Source organism: Nanorana parkeri, unplaced genomic scaffold (assembly GCF_000935625.1).
Source record: "Nanorana parkeri isolate BGI_ZX_2015 unplaced genomic scaffold, ASM93562v1 scaffold584, whole genome shotgun sequence".
Classification (NCBI taxonomy): Eukaryota; Metazoa; Chordata; class Amphibia; order Anura; family Dicroglossidae; genus Nanorana; species Nanorana parkeri.
The window spans coordinates 1,811-18,798 of NW_017306852.1; the positions used below are offsets into that span (position 1 = coordinate 1,811).

General features: G+C 39.9%; 1 protein-coding gene across 1 annotated transcript in view; it reads left to right on the forward strand.

Annotated features, from left to right (window-relative positions):
• Window positions 1-1,844: 1,844 nt before the first annotated feature.
• The window catches only part of LOC108791919 (phenylalanine--tRNA ligase, mitochondrial-like), a gene marked incomplete at its 5' end in the record, with an annotated part of 175,733 nt that continues 160,589 nt past the window's right edge, over window positions 1,845-16,988 (forward strand). The window contains one exon of the mRNA XM_018562553.1: window positions 1,845-1,976. Within this exon, the coding sequence (XP_018418055.1) occupies window positions 1,845-1,976 (132 nt within the window). The remainder of the gene's footprint in view (window positions 1,977-16,988) is intronic.

Consider the following 16,988-nt stretch of genomic DNA (forward strand, 5'->3'; position numbering starts at 1 on the left):
GGTATGCATGCCATCAGTAAAATCTGTGGTTCAGCACACACTGCTTACTTTCTGGTAAGCATGCCACCAGTGAGCTATGTGGTGCAGCACACAGCTTTCCCCCAGTATCCATGCCACCGGTTCGATCAGTGATCCAGCACTCACAACTAGATCACTTCTTAAGATATGTACCATAGTACACACAGCCCTTTCCAGGGACCCACTGAATCTGCTCGCCAGGACACTGCTCACTTCCAAATATCCAGTCCACTGATTAGATTTTCTGCCCAGCACACACTCCACACACTCCACCATATTTATGCGCCCATACCTCACACCCCAATATTCAAACCACCAATTAGATCTGCAATCCAGCAAACAGCTTTTCCCCAAATATCTTCAAAATGTACAACTCACCACCAATGACATCTGCCCCTAGTATGTACAGATCACAGCAGCCTAGCCGCCATCTCCTCCCCTATTGCCATTTTACCTCTGTTTAGCATCCTTGCACCATTCTGTAGTAATTGCACTGATGTACGCACCTTTTCCCTTGGCTTTTTTGGCATCTCTGCAGGCAACCAAATACTGTCCCTCAGGTGAAAAAGCAAGGTAAACTAAACTAAGCTATGCTGGTACTAAAAGTGCTCCTGTGCAAAGTACTGGGTTGTGCTGCTACCAGTACAATACTGGACTGTGCTGATACCAGTAGTGCTCCTTACAGGACACTAGGCTGTGCTGGTACCATTAATGCTCCTGTACAGGGTACTGGGACTAGTAGGGCTCCCCAGGGCACAGGGCTGTGCCAATACCAATAGTGCTGCTATGCAGTGTACTGGACTATACTGGTACCAGTAGTGTTCCTTGCAGGACACTGGCTTGTGATGGCACCATTATTGCTCCTGTACAGGGTACTGTGCTGATACTAGTAGGACTTCCATGCACGGTAATAGTCTGTGCTGGTAACAGTAATGCTCCTCTACAGGGCACTGGGCTGTGCTGGTAGTAGTAGGGCTTTAATGCAGTGTAAGGGGCTGTGTTAGTACCAGGAGTGCTCCTATGCAGGCTGTGTGTGCTTGGAACAATAGTGCTTCTCTGCAGCACCAGACCCAGCACAAAATGCTTAAAGCACCACAGAAGTTGGGAGTCTCACAGCACAGGATAGCCAGGGGCAGAAAAATCAGCACCCTACAGGAGCTGGGGTGGCATGTCACTTTTATTCTATTCTGTTACGCCATTCATGAGAGATCTTTATATATTTTTTTCTCTTTCAAACTGGCTGATGTGTTTATCACTTTCAACAACTTTATATAGCTGTAAATTTGTAAATTGCAAGTATGCAGTTCTGTTTTTTTTGGGGGGGTGGGTTCCATAGTACACTCGCTTCTAGTATAAAGTTAACGCAGAATAAGAAACTGCATATATTTGGTTATTTTTGTGCTTTCACAATATGTTGTAGATGCACTGTGACAATTTAGACAATTGTGTTTTTATTAAAAATGACTTTGTAGAGTCTGTGAAGACAGCACATTCTGTCATGTGCAGCTCTATTAAAAAGAATACTCTTAGTGGTTACCAGTCGTTCCCATTTACTGAGAATGACAGAACTTCCTGCTATCTTCGTGATCTTTCCTTATTTTCCTCCCTGCCAGATAGCAGCAAAAATCTGACACATGATTGATTTGCTTTCACAGACTGTCTGAATTTCATAAAATGTTTTTCTGATTACAGTAGACTGGGGCATTTTTTATGTATCAAGAATTATCAGCTAGGAAAATGTGATTAAACATTTATGCTGTTTGTTTTCTTAGATATCCAATGTTGGAGAAAAGCTATCAATTGATGTATTTTATATTCATCCTCAGGACTGGAGATTAGATGGGTAGACTGCTACTTCCCATTTACCCACCCATCTTTCGAGATGGAGATCAAGTTTCAGGGGGAATGGATGGAAGTTCTAGGATGTGGTATCATGGAGCAGAAACTAGTGAATTCAGGTAAGAAATATGTATGTATTTTATTCATAAATAATAAGAAAGGGGGCTTGTTCACACCATGTCTGTGTTTCTCTACTCACCACCGAACAACTATGGCATGAACAAGGCATATAAAAATTAATGGGGGGAATTGATCCAAACTGGAGCAGACAAAATCTTGAGGAGATTTGCACTGCAGCCAACCAGCTTCTGTCTCTCATTTCAAATCTTACCTGGGCAAACTGAGATGCTGATGGGTTACCATGGGTAACTGCTCCAGATTCTGTTTGCTTCAGTTTTGATAGATTCCCCTCTATGTGTTTCTATGTGCCCTGGTTACATGATACATGTGCAGTGGTGTGCAGAAAAATGTAGCTGAACAGTGTAAACAAGCCCTTAAAGCTCAATTTCAAACAGACTAATACACAGTTGGTATACATTTAATTCATCCAGGGACAGGCTGATTAGTTGGTGGTAGAGGTACTTGCAACCTATGGATGTTTATAGCTCGTAGTCATCAACCGCTTGCTGTCCTTATGCTGCTATTGTGCAGTGGTGTAAAAGGACAAGCCACCAAATAGTACAGAAGTTTCAGTCTGCAACCAGTTGAATGTCCATGCTGTGTAGTGCTGCACTGCATGCTATAAATACATTTATAAATTCAGCATTTACTTGACTTGTTCTGATTGCTATGTGCCCATTTTGCTGCTCTAAATTGGAATGTATCCCTCAGCAATAGTAAATGCCTCCAGCTACCTGACCTGTTACAGTAAAGAAAGGGCCTGATAATTGCAAGTAATGCTAGAAATTAAGGACATCTCCTGTTTTCACTGAGCCCTCTATAGCCAGTCCAAGCATTACAAGACCTTTTTTTAAGACCTGGAACTCTGGATTATGGATGGTTGTCAGCTGTGTTGGGAGATGATACAAGAATTATAATTGCCTTCTCTCTGTGCCTGCTCCTGCCTGTATTAGGAATGCTGTGTCTGTGGAAGCCTGCCCCCAATCTGATATCTGATTGCACTTCCCACCCCTCAGAAAAGTACAATTTGGGGGACATGTTCACGTCTTAACAGTGGCAATATAAGAGGGTATCATAGTGGGGAAGACAGGGTATAGGAAAATAAATGTGTTGGAAACTGGGCAAAATGGAAGGGGGAGAGGGGGCTCTAGTACTTTGGATGCTAGAGGACCTTATCCCAAGACTGTGGTAACTGTCTCATCTCCCAAAATATTTGGAAATTAATAGACAATGGTTATACTGACAACCTTAGTTTTCTCCTCTGTAATTAAAGCCAAACTCCAGACAAAAAAAATAAAATATTGATTGAAAGCCACAGCCTTGTCAGATATTGTCAGAATGTTCAGCTTCACCGGGATTCTTATATTATATAAAATTTGCACGACCATCTGCCATTGCTCTCCCTGTGGTACTACCAGTTGCGTTTCCTCCTCCTTATAGTTCTGTGAAGGCAGTGCTGACATCTTTACATTGTTCTGCCTTCAGTGGGTAGGTTTGATCCGCAAAGCACCTGATCTTGTCCTATTCACAGGGCAATGACAGACGTGTGCGGCTGTCACTGCCCAAAAATCCACACACAGTCATAACTTCATTCCCATGAAATCATGGAAAATGTAGTTCCATAAAGTGACAGTGAAAAATGTGAGATGTTACGCGTGGTGCCTCACTTTATGCTCCTGGCTTCTGGTAATGCTCGGAGCCTTGAATGCCTGTAAAAAGTCAAATTTCTACTAATTTAGAATATAAAGTTGAATATTTTTAAATTGTTTAGGCCATGCAGGGGGGAGAGGGAGCAACAACAACAACGTCTTGGTGTTCAGAAGATTACAGAATGCTAATATTAAGGCATATTCGGGTACATATACAAGTTTGATGTAAAAATACATGCCATTAATATTTTAATAAATACGTAACTGGATTAAATTGTGTTAAGTATTGCTCCCTGGAGTTTAACTTTCAACAAACTATCCCTATATTCCCAACTGAAATAATGCAGTACACAGATGTACTTGTGCATTGCAAGATTTAGAAATGAAAAGGTTTATTGGTTGCTCTTTGCAAATTGGTATTTGTGTAACATCTGTCAGAATTAATTTTCCTGAGGGAATAAAAATGGGACAGTGGTGTAGAATCTGTTCAAATGTTAAGTTTTGAAAAGAGTTTTGTGAACCTTTTGGAATTTTCTGGATTTGTGCATTAAAAACAAAATCTTACATGCTTGCAATAACCTTTGTGCTGTTGTACAAATGTTTGAATAATTAAGGTCCTTCAGATAACATACTGACAGCTTAATATACTTTCACACAAAGATGGCCTGACTGTATGCGCATAGATGTGTTCATGATAGTCGCATCAAGCTGCAAGGTTTCCTTGGGGCTCAAGTGGACAGAGCTATATTTCTTGTAAAAAAAAGTGTCAATACCTTATAAATGGCAAAAATAATTAAACTTTCAAGCATTAGAAAAGAATTTCTAAAGACTTGGGCCTATTTCAGTCTACAGTTAGGCAGATTGTTGACAGAGCACATAGTATGTCTTTTTGCAATAAAAAGCCTGCCTGAGTGCTTTTTTTTTTGGTGGGGAAGGGGGGTAGAGTTCTGCTTATAGGACTGCAACTATGCTACAGTACTAGTAGAAGGTTTTCTTGTAGACATTTTTTTTGGATAACTATAGAAATAAAAATGCTGCATACTAGGGATGCACAGATACTTTTTGAGTACCAGTGCAGATACTTGGCATTTTCATGAGAACTACCAGGGTTGCAGCGGTTGCAGCTGGGACCTGGCTCTGGCGCTCCACCACTGTCCTGAAATCATTAGTCTGTATTATTTTAGAAAAACTAAAAATCATTAATTGTGACCGTTAATAATATTCCATCCATTATTCACTGCCATGGGCTGCATATTATTACCGGTCACAATTAACGATTTAAACAAAATACTTTGTAAAGAAATGGCTGTTTCCTCGATAATCCCGCCTACGTACGCGCAGATACTGGGTCAGCGTTCTCGACAGAACACCGGCACTAAAATTTTTCAACTGAAGCGGCTGCCTGAGGTCCCGCACTTGCTCAGGACCTCAGCAGCCTTCCTGTTAACCACACAGTGCCATGGTGGTTGGGGGCGGGGCCTTCATAGTTTCTTGCACCGGGGCCCTGAAGGTTCTATTTACGTCTCTGAATCAGTCCAATACATTTACTATAAACAGCTCTTGCCTTCCCAGCAGTTTTGTACAGTTATTAATTGCCATGGCTATATGTCGCCATGTGCCTTTATTTGTGTTTGCCTATGAAAGGTACTGATTGATCTCAAACATGGACATATATAAGCTTTGTAGTTCTAACATTTTCTGTGGATCATGTCATGATTTGCATTAAATGCTGGGACAACTAATCGTCCAGGTGTTTCGTAGGCAAAAATTTACTCTTTAATGTATGCAAATATTTAAATTAAATATAAGTTGTGGGTTTGAAATTAACTTTAAAATTTACAGAGTATACATATGCATGTGCACACATCTTTCACTTCTAAACAGAATAAACTGTTGAACAGATGGCGATAAGAAATTATTTGTATCTTTATGCCGTACATAAAAAAATTCACTGTATGCCACTGAATTTTATGGTGTGACCAAGCTAGCTTAGGTTCAGAGTCACCTTGTAGTCAATAACATTGATCTGATATATTTTGCCCTTAGTGACCCAAATTAGTGATATGAATCATCTGCTTCCACTTGGCTTGTAGAGGTCCCCTTCTTTTACATGTGGCCATCTCTCTCTGATTGAAATCTTCCTCCTTTAGCCAAACAGCCAAACAATATCTGAGCAAAACATTTTTTTTTTTGTCCATTGTGGCAGTTTAGTATTTGATCTGTGATGTTTCTATTTCTTACTTGAGTTTGCTTTCTGAATAATGCGGGCTTGTTTGCCATCTTCATCTTGGCTCCTAGAACAAAGATCCAGACAATGAAACAACAAGAGAGCGCCAGAGCAATCCATGAGAGCTTATTTTGTAGTTTTCTGGATTGGTTGATCTTCAGCTTCCCTGCCTTAAAGGCTGTTCCTGGCTCCTGCCTTGGTAAAGACATGGGGCTGGACTTTAATGTGACCCTTACACACTGGTTCGTGCTTGTGGTACTCTCCAGAATATAGTATACAGTGTTATCCACAGGACACTTGTATATATTGTGTGACTGAGGTATATATTTAAATTATTTTTTTCGTGCCTGGAGTTCAGCTTTAATGTAGAACTATACCTTTCCATTTACAAAAAAATAAGTGCTGCAACACTTAATTGTAAGTGCATCCACACTTACAGTTTTCTTAGTCCCACAAATACTGTTTGATCCTGCAAGTGAATTCCACCTAATGCAGCAACCCATGATTGGAGGACAAATATGCTGCACTTTTACAGAATTCAAAGCAGCACTGTGGGCATGTACAGTAGGCTGTGCCTGCTTGGACTACATTGGGATCAGAAGACATTGCAGTGGGCAAGGCTATCATCATTATGACTGCTGATTCACAAGCCTGTAGCTTGCCAGTTTGCAACTGGCCACACCGTGTCCTGTCCACTGTAATGCTCCTAACTCGTTTATCAGGATCTCAACTGCGGAGTTATGTAACATTAAAGGGGATACACACGGTTCTCTGAATCTTGTGGTGTTTTTTTTGGGTTATTCCTTCTGAATTCCTGGCGGCTCTCTCAGACTCAATTACGGAGAGTTAGGAATTACTAACATCATACACCTTATAACTAATAAGTGGGGGAACTGAGTAAGCTAGCTTAACATCCTCTGGAGGCCCGAGGTGGAATAGCAGGGAGCAGCAGACCTTTGAGGATGAGAGTTGGTTCCCGGTGAGTAAGTCAGGCGGATATGTTAAGGAATTTACGTATGAAGCAGTTCATATAGCGCTTAGTAGTGAAAGTTCATGCAGGTAACACGTGGGGTAAGTAATCAGCAAAACACAGATGAGTATGCCACAAGGGTTATGCAGGTATTATTATTATTACATAGTATTTATATAGCGCCAACAGTTTGCGCAGCGCTTTACAGAAATAGATAACAAGGGAGTGGATGAGGTTTCCTTGGTGAGGAAGGGGCGTATTTTGGAGATGTTACGAAGGTGAAGGCGGCAGGATTTGGATAGTGATTGGATGTGGGGAAGAAAGGTGAGGTCCGAGTCAAGGATGACACCTAGGACCCTGGCATTGGAGGACGGGTGGATAGTTGTGTTATCAATCTCAACTGAAATGTTGGGGGAAGGTGCACGGGTACGAGGAAATATCAAGAGCTCAGTTTTTGAAAGATTGAGCTTTAAAAAATGTTGTGACATCCAGACGGATATGTCAGTTAGTAGATTAGTGACACAAGAGGACACAGAGGGGGAGAGTTGTGGAGTGGAAAGATAAATTTGAGTGTCATTGGCATAGAGATGGTATTGGAAGCCATGTGAGGTTATTAGTTGACCAAGGGAGGAGGTGTAGATAGAGAAGAGAAGGGGTCCAAGGACAGAGCCTTGGGGGACCCCTACAGAAAGAGGAAGAAGCGGGGAGGAGTTAGAATTGTAGGTGACACTAAAGGAGCGCATAGATAAGTAGGAGGAGAACCACGAGAGAGCAGAGTCTTGTAGGCCAAGCGAGTGGAGTTTTTTGAGGAGCAGCCAGGGTGGTCAACAGTGTCAAAAGCAGCAGAGAGGTCTAATAGCAAGAGTAAGGAATAGTGGCCATTGTTTTTAGCTGTTATTAGGTCATTGGTGAGTTTTAGGAGGGCTGTTTCAGTGGAGTGTTGAGGGCGAAAGCCGGACTGAAAGGGGTCCAAAAAGTTGTTATTAGCGAGGTGGCAACTCAGGCGGTTGTAGATAAGGTGTTCTAGTAGTTTAGAGGTGAATGGGAGTAAGGAGATAGGTCTGAAATTTTTGAGGTTGGCAGGGTCCAGTGAAGGTTTTTTGGGTATTGGGGTGACTAGTGCATGTTTAAGAGGGGTAGGAAAGATTCCAGTAGAGAGTGAAAGATTGAAAATGTGAGTAAGAGAGTGTAGGATAGAGTAGGAGGGTGACCGAAGTAGTTTTGAGGGAACAGGGTCCAGGGGGCAAATGGTGAGGTGGGTGTCAGAGAGGAGCTTTGTATCAACAAAAAGGTAAGTAATCAGCAGTTCTCAGATACAAATGTCCACAATGGTTATCCAGTAATCAGTAGTTCACACATGCATCTATCAGAAGCGAGATCCCGAGCATCCCACAGTAATCAGGCATTGAGCAGTCCATAGGATTGTATAGCACTGGTCTCCTCAGCTGGAGACAGTGTCACAAGATACTTGCGGTTTGGTTGAATCGTAGGGTGGTGCTTGTAGTGTCGGAGCCCGGTCGTGAGGTGAGGTGAGAAGTTCCCCTGTCCAGAAGCAGTAGCCTTGGAGTGTAATGGAGCTGTCAGGACGCACACTCCATTAGTGGAACGCCGTGTTCAGCTCCTTCCCGGCTTATAAGGATTCGAACAGCTAGGGGGGCGGAGTCGAATGACGCCAGCGCATCACGTCCTGTTAGAATAGACGCTGCGCTCCAGGTGGAACCTCGATCTACTGATCCCATTCCTTACATCCACTGCTTTCTGGGTTGGCAAAAGTGATTGTTCAGTGCTGCTGGAACCGCCACAGTGCCTGGGAATATAGCTTCTGAGACACATATGAGGGAAGATTTGACTGCAAAAGGGAGGTAAAATAAGTTGCTCTTTTTTTTATTTACTTGCATTACACATAATTTGAGACCTGCTTAGACCTATACTAGCCTTTAGATATAATTTAAAGTATGGGTTAACTCCTTATGTTCAGCACATTTAAATGAAAGCTTATTGAAATATCTAAAGTCAATTTCTTTTTTTTAAATTTTGGATTTAGTAAAGAAGTGTTAGAGCCTTTTTTGGGTTTTTATTGCTTGTTAGTATTAGATGGGAATAAGATAAAACGGACAATTTTGAGTGGTCATTGGAGAAGTAATAGAGGAAAATTGGTCCAATGAGGACATTTGTTCTGGTGGCAACTGCCTAAGAGGGGAGATTTAATCTCACTTCCTTTTGTGTCTACTGGGCTCAAAGCTAAGGGAAATCTCCCTAATGGTGCACAGACAAAAATATACATGAAAGATCTTTATTCTTCTCAACCCAAGAAATAAAAAAATATTTTGTCTTTGGATATACTTTGTTGTACAAAACACATTGTTTTAAATTGCCGTAAACTCTGGAATAGAAAAAAAACGGAAATAAATAAAAGGCGATGATTAATCTCTTAGTGATTCTGGTCACTTCATACTTGTGTACTACGACCACACATTGATCTTGACTCTTAACACTACATGCATGTTGCAATTGTGTTTCTGATGGATGTGGGAAGAGGTTAATGAGGATACATAAAGGAGGTCCACACTATAAACAAGGTGAATGAATAAATTAAAGCTGTTATGTGAATATTTATTTAAGGGTATTCTTTCTCATGCATAACAGCTAAAGGCAATACATAATTAATAGTCTTTGATGTGATGTCTCATTTTTTATGAACTATTCAGACACAATTAGGTTATGAGAAGACATGTTTATATAAGACAGTGTTGCAGTAAACTCCACTTACAGAATTTCACATAATAATGTAAATGTAAAAAATTATTTGTTGACAATGAGATCATATTCTACAATTTTATTTTATTTTTCTGTGCTATGTGTTTTATTTGCGGTAGTTTACCTTTACTAGAGAGTTACATTATCAACTGCTTCACCTGACATTTCTCGGATAAAAACATATCTGAATGAAAAATATTTTAATGCAAAATTATTTTCATTCTCACAATGTGTATGTTTTGTCTGTCAAAATATGAAGTCTAAATAAGCCATTGCGTGGAAACTCATGTTTAAAATAATTTTGATTTTCAGAAACTGACTACCAAAATCCTCTGATATTTTCATAGACCTAATTAAAGTATTTTGAATGGTAGGTACACCTCATGGAAATTGTTGACTATTTTACGATATATATTGTCATTCAAAGATACAGATAAAGGTGACACACTTGAATAAATGAAGCATAAAATTGACTTGGTGTATTCATTCTCATTCGTATTCATTCTCTCAATTTAAATCAATGAAAATGCACAGTTGTCACGTGGAAAAGTAAGTACAACCCTGCATTCATGAAATTAGAATGAGGTGTTACAGATTTGATGTCAATGATGAGAACCTGCTTAGGGAGTATACAGGTAGAACTTGTCTTATTTAGTACTCAGAAATCTGAAGTCTGCTGTTACCTTTGCTGTTGGCATGTGTGGTGTCATCATGCCAAGGTCAAAAGAGCTCTCTAAGACCCTCAGAAAGAAGGCTGTGGATGCTTATTAATCTGGCAAGGTATTTAAAAAGATCACCAAACTATTTAAAATCAATCATTCCTTTGTAAGTGAAATAAAAAGTGTCATAGATTTAAATCAACTGCTGATTTGGCCAGGACTGGTCACCCCAGCATATTCAGCCCAAGAGATGACCATTTGATGCTAAAAGAAGTCTGCAAGAATCACAAAATTGATTTGCAGGATCTGCAGGCAACAGTTAGTGTCAAAGTGCACCCATCTACAATGAGAAAGAGATTACACTAATTTAACCTGCATAGGAAGTGCCTTTGCAGTATAAAAGGAACTTAAGAGCAAGACTGCAGTTTTCCACTGAACATATAGGCAAATATCAGGCCTTCTGGAACAATAGGCTGTAGACTAATGAATCAAAGATAGTTGTTTGGCCATAGCAGCAGTAGACATGTTTGACACAAACTGAAGACAGCATTTTAAAAGAAACTTATACCACACGTGAAGTATGGCAGTAGGAATGTTATAGTTTGAGGTTGCCTGGGCAGTTTGCAGTTAATATATTAACTATGAATTCTACAATAAATAAAAGTCCAAAAGTTGAAGCTAATCCAGAAGTGGGTCTTTTAACAAGCTATTGATTTGAAGAACACTAACAAATACACCAAGGAGTGGCAGAAAAAGAAAGAATGGTAGGATATAGTTGGGCCTAGTCAAAACCTTGATTTGAATCCCATTTAATGTTGTGGGGGAATTTAAAGCGGGCAGTTAAAGGGGTTCTAAACCCTCCGGTTTTTTTTCCTATATCTACTGCTAACAAGCAGTAGATATAGCCAAAACGGTTTTTTTAAAAACACGCTTTAACAGAGGTTTACACTTACCGTGTTATCGCTGCGAGCTCCCGCCGGATAATCTGAAACTGATCGATCGGCCGCAAAGCATCTTGGGGCGGGTGTATGCGCAGTTCGGATTCTCGGCTAGGAGACAAGCAGAGACGCAAGGTAAGTCTATGGACGCGTGCACCCGCATGTAGACCCCGCTGGATCGGAAGTGCCTGCAGGGACAGAGGAGTCAGCGATGGATCGGAGAGCCGCCGCACCGCAGGAGGGACAGATGAAAACATCAGGAAAGAAGATCGGATTAAGGGACATCATTTAAGGTAAGTGCTTACATTAAAATGGGGGGAAGGGAAAACATTCTTTGACTTTAATGTCACTTTAAGGCAAGGAAACCAACAAACATCTTGCAAATGAAAGTATTTTGCCAAAATTTCATAGAGTTGACAACAGAGACTTGTATGCAGTTATGCAAACGCCTCTTGGAAGTAATTTCTGCTAAAGGGGCAATACTGGCTTCTGAGGCCAAGGGTGTGCTTACTTTTTCTACAATACACCATTACATCCTTTGATATTTTCCTTGCATAAATTGTTGAAAGGCAACTTTTCCTTGTGAAAATTAGGGTGTATAACCTTTATCTGTATGCACTTCTTGAGTGAAGATCTAATGTTAGCCTGTCCAAATATGTTGTAAAAAAGACAACAATTACACCCATGTGGTGTATTTACTTTTTCATATCTTCCTGCACTGTAACATATGGTAGGTTCGTTGCTTGGTACCATGCCTTAATCGCACAGAACCGTGCAGTTAACGTGCGGCAATGATGTGAAGGGACCCTCAAAGATTAACCACTCTTACATTAATATTTGTTATGCTGTGTTGTGCTGGTTTGTGCATACAGGTAGGGGGATTATGCAATTGAACACAACAGCGTGGATATACAGCAATGATATGATATAAAATCAATTAAATTAAATGTGACTAAAGCACCTGGTCCAGTCAGTTACATCCATGAGCACACAGAATGCAGTTATTTCTAAGTGATTGTTCCTAATTCAATGAGATTTTTAATAGTTGGCATGGCCCCAAGGATTTGGCAGAAAATACATTTGGTATCATCTATTCATCTGTAAGAAAATAATTTGAGGGTTTTGTAAGACACCACAAGACTATTTTATAAATAATTTATACATAAGTCATAGCCAGGGATTTTTGAATGACAGATGTTGTCAAGCAAGCCTACTTTCCTTTTATGAGGAAGTAAATAGAAATTTAAGGAGATGTGTGGTTTTGCAGTAAATCTTGGCTTTGCTAAAGCATTTGACACAGGTTTTCAGACATACCTACTGTGTCATTTAAGCTGTGTTAGCTCAGAAAATTGAACATGTAAATTTATAGAAATCCAGTTTGAAATCTTCAGAGATGTGATCAACGTTTCATGCTTTTTAATGTCTGTGGTTGTACATGGTGTACCCCAAAGTTTAGTCTTGGAACCATTACTTTTTAACTTCTTTGTGAAATTGGAACACACACTACTATTGGGCAAGTATATTAATTTAATATAATTTAATGAAATAATAAAATTGTTTGCATTTGGTTCTAGAATATGCATGCAGCATTCACTTGGGAGTAAAGAAGAAAGATCAGGGAGTCCTTGTAGGGGGTTGATTTACTAAAAGTAAATAGACTGCTCGCTTTGCGAGGGAGTTTTCCCTTAGCTGAGTGAATGAGGTAAAGCTTTGCTGACTTCCATTATCCAATGTGTACAAGCAAATATACTATTTTGTTTTCCTGCATGCGATTGAGTATTTTTTGGGAAGTGAATTTCCACCATGTTCACTAAACTATGGGAAACATTCTATGCAAACTGAACGGTCAATTTTGTTAAAGTGTACTATCGTGAATGAAATGTGGATATTTTTTAGTGGACGGTAGTGTTCTAATAAACCTGTGTTTATAGTGCAGCAATGTGTAACAATCAGACCTCAAAAAGGACAGAGAAGCTTCACATATCAATGTGTATGCCAGTGCAAAATGAAGAAAAACCTATTCAGTACATCTTTCTAATACATGCTCATTACCCTATTCTTTTTAAAACATTGTGGGTACAGAAAATACTTGTTAATCTGCCTGAAATCCATTAAACTCCTAAATTACTGTTTGAGCTGACAATGCAGTGCCTTTTCTGCATTGAAATTCCCAGGCACTGTTTCTGCCCTGCTTGCTGAACTGCAGACCTATCCCCCACCCCTCTCTGTCCCACTCCACAATTGTTTTTCTTTTATATCAGGGTGCTGCCTTGACTCCCAAGAGCCTGTCTACACACTGTGCTCTTAAGAGATGTAGTTCTGGGGGTGTGCAAACATCACTAGGAAGTGAGCTCCCAGCAACTGCCCCTGCAAGAATTTCAAAAGCCTGGTGATGATGACACTGGGAGTAACTAAAGCTGTTTCTAGCCACAGAAACAAGGTAAAAGAAACAAACAAATGGACATACTCTAGCGGAGGGGAGGCTTGGAGGTACATTTGGGGAGTGACTACTCTAGGGAAGGGGGGAGGAGGAAATATGGGGAATGACTACTCTAGGAAAGGGGAGATTGGGGGTACATTTAGGGAAATTATTGAACATAAGAAGCATGTTGATGTACAATATTTTCATACAACATTCGCAATACTCAATTTTTGTAGCATTAAGAACCTGCATTTGATAATCAAGTGAATCATTGTTCTATGCATATTTGCAGCTTAAACTGGATTTTGTGATCTTTGACTGATTTATTTCACTTGATTAGGCCATCCGCAATCATTTTATTTCTTTAAAAATATGGAATGTTCTGAAACTGATGGCTGTTGCTACTGCGAGTCTGTCATCTTTATTGTTTGCAGCACAATCAAGCATTAGGCAGGTTGCTAATGTTGTTTTAAATCAGTTTTTGACAACAGTTTCCTTTTTTGGTGAATAATGCACAATTTCATTTAAAAGATTTAAGCACAAAGTCATGTCTGCTTGTGGCTTCATTTTTTTATATCTTTACAGAATTCTCCTATTCCGCTATTATCAGATATTTTTTTTTTAAATGGGTGAAATTTATACGAGGTGCAGTACGCAAAAGCTACATAATAACAATGTCCATTAAATCACTAACACTTCTAATGCAGTTTTCTTAAAAATAAATGTTCACACGTTTCCGTGCTGGAAAATTCTTATTTTAAAAATTCAAGCAATGTTTTTATATTTTGGAAACTGTCTAAATATAACAAGAACAGAAAAGTTGTTACCACCCAATACAGATAATTTAATGCGCAATCTTATCACTAGGTGGAAAGTACATTTTTGAAAAGAATATCTTAAAGTAGAAACAGTGATGAATTGTTACATTACAATGTTTCACACTTCCTGATTTATATGACACACGCTCAATTAGCACTCATTTGTTTATTTTAAAAATGTTTTTGCATATGGCTGATCATTCTGTACCTATTCTTGCTTCTGTAGTGTGTACAGACTGAACTTTCTTTTGTTTTTGATAGAATAGGGAATGGTTAAAACTAGGGATGCACCGTAACAGTACTCGTACTTGCAAAAATGGTATCTGTGCATCCCTTTATTTATATTTATAAAAACAAAATCCTACATTAAAACAGAGATGTACAAATCCCAGGAGCTCTGTGTGCTCCTTACAAATGACAGCTGCCTCCTAACTTTTGAATTTTTCTCTAGTCTAGTCTTGGAGCTCGAAAAGTATCTGTACTTGTACTTGTACCGAGTATGGTACTTGGTATCGGTGCATCCCTAGTTAAAACCCCTTTCCGTGTCCTGTTGGGGAGATCACCCTTCACTTCCTGTCTTGAAGTGGGAGAAAAACTCTTCAATGCGTCACTGCAACAGAATTACCCATTGGAAGATTTATCCCCTCCACTTGTTTCAGGTCAAAATTAAATTTTGGATTTCTAATAACTTTTTGTTGGGTGACAATGGTAACAAGGAAAAACAGGCAGGTTGACACAAACAGTGGGGACGCAGACAGCAATAAAATCCTCATGGGTTCTAATCCTTCCCTACTTTACCCAAAACTAAAAAACAGTTTTGGTGCTTTACATTTTGTGATGATCCAAAATGATCCAAATGTAGCGCTTACCCCGAAGGAGCTGCTGGATATAACATGCACTTCTGTCTCACCTCTGTGATAACCACTTGCTATGAGTCCATAGCACACTAGCACACCTTGTGTGTTTTTATAAAAGCTTTACTAAACAAATTATATACTATCTTAATAGATGCATGCACATAAGGAGCAATAACCAAAATAAACATGCATACAATAGAATCACTTAAGTTATTCGGGCGAGTAGTTTTTGTGTACATTTAGCCCTGCTCCGGACAAGCAGAGCTAAATTTACAGTGGGAGCCGCTGCTCGTTTAATACAAATGATCTAATCAGATCACTTGTATCAAATCAAGCGGCAGACGAAGAACTGCTCTGTGTGATCACTGAGACCGTGGCGCTGTAATCACAGCGCCACCTGTCTCAGCTGTCACTAACTGCAGCTGTCACAGAACCCTACCCTCCCTGCGATCTATGGTCAGATGCGCCTTATGGAGCGCAAAATACGGTAATTAAACTAAACATTTTGGCTTCCGCTGCACTTTAATGCACAGTAATGCAGTGCTTCTTGCAACACATATAATGAAGGGGTCCTTAGAGCCAAGCGTTTGTAAATAATTGTTTATTGTAAATGATGTAGATGATTTTCTTTTGTGTATTTCTCTGATTGTGTCAATAAGAACTCTGGCATCTTGGCAATGACTTGCATTCAGTTGATGTCAAACATAAATGACCACACTTGATGCTTGGCATGAGCCCTTAGATTCAATTAACCTTAGACATTGAAAAATAATATGACAGGTATTGAATAAGTAATTGTCATCCAGTAAACTCTGTAGGCAGACAATTTCAAGTGCTCTGTGCTGTTTTAAACAAACATAAAATTGATTAGTATAAGAAAAGGCAATGTATTTGCTTGAAGCAGAAACTCCAAGCAAACATCATAATATAAGTATAGCAATTTAATTGTTATTTAAAGGTGCAAGCATTCTTATTCTGCACATTTTCACAGTTTCTTCCAATGAAATCACTAACGTGGTTTGGGTGAGTATATCTTTGTTATTTTAGCTTCCCCAACAAAACAAGCACTTAACTCTTACAGTGGGGGGGTACCCCACTGCAAGAGTTAAGACTTGATGTGACCAGAGTTCTGCTTTAAGTATGCTCACAATGTTATGCAAAACACAGATTGGCTCAGATTGGCATTCATGGCTGTAAGTCACAAGTGTAAAATACCAGAGCCACCATTGGTGTGGTTTGAACTTTCTTGTGGTGATTCCAGGATGCAGGCTTATTGTGAATCACACGGGACCTGGTGCGCAGGGTGTTTATTGGGGAATTCCAGTATGCAGAAGGGGGAGCAAGCTACAGGTGGGGTACAGACAGGGAGACTCAACACACAATTTGGGGTAGCAACAATTAAGTCCAGTGTCACAGGGCACGCCAGGCACAAAAAAGGGTTCAGCAGCAAGGACACTAGGCAACAGTTCATTAGCAGTGGTTCATAGGGCAGCAGTTCACAGGCAACAGTTCACAGGGCAGCAGTTCATAAGATAGCAGTCACAGGCACAGCAAGGGACAGGAAACAAAGGTTAAGCAACTCACATATGTGTGACAGTCCTGGGAATCTGGTTGGGTTGGATTGGTGGAGGGAGATCCAAGCAGGTTGATCCGCACAGTGAGGCTTGCAGAGTCCTTCTGGAGGGAGATCACTAGGTCCTAGGAGAAGGTGATG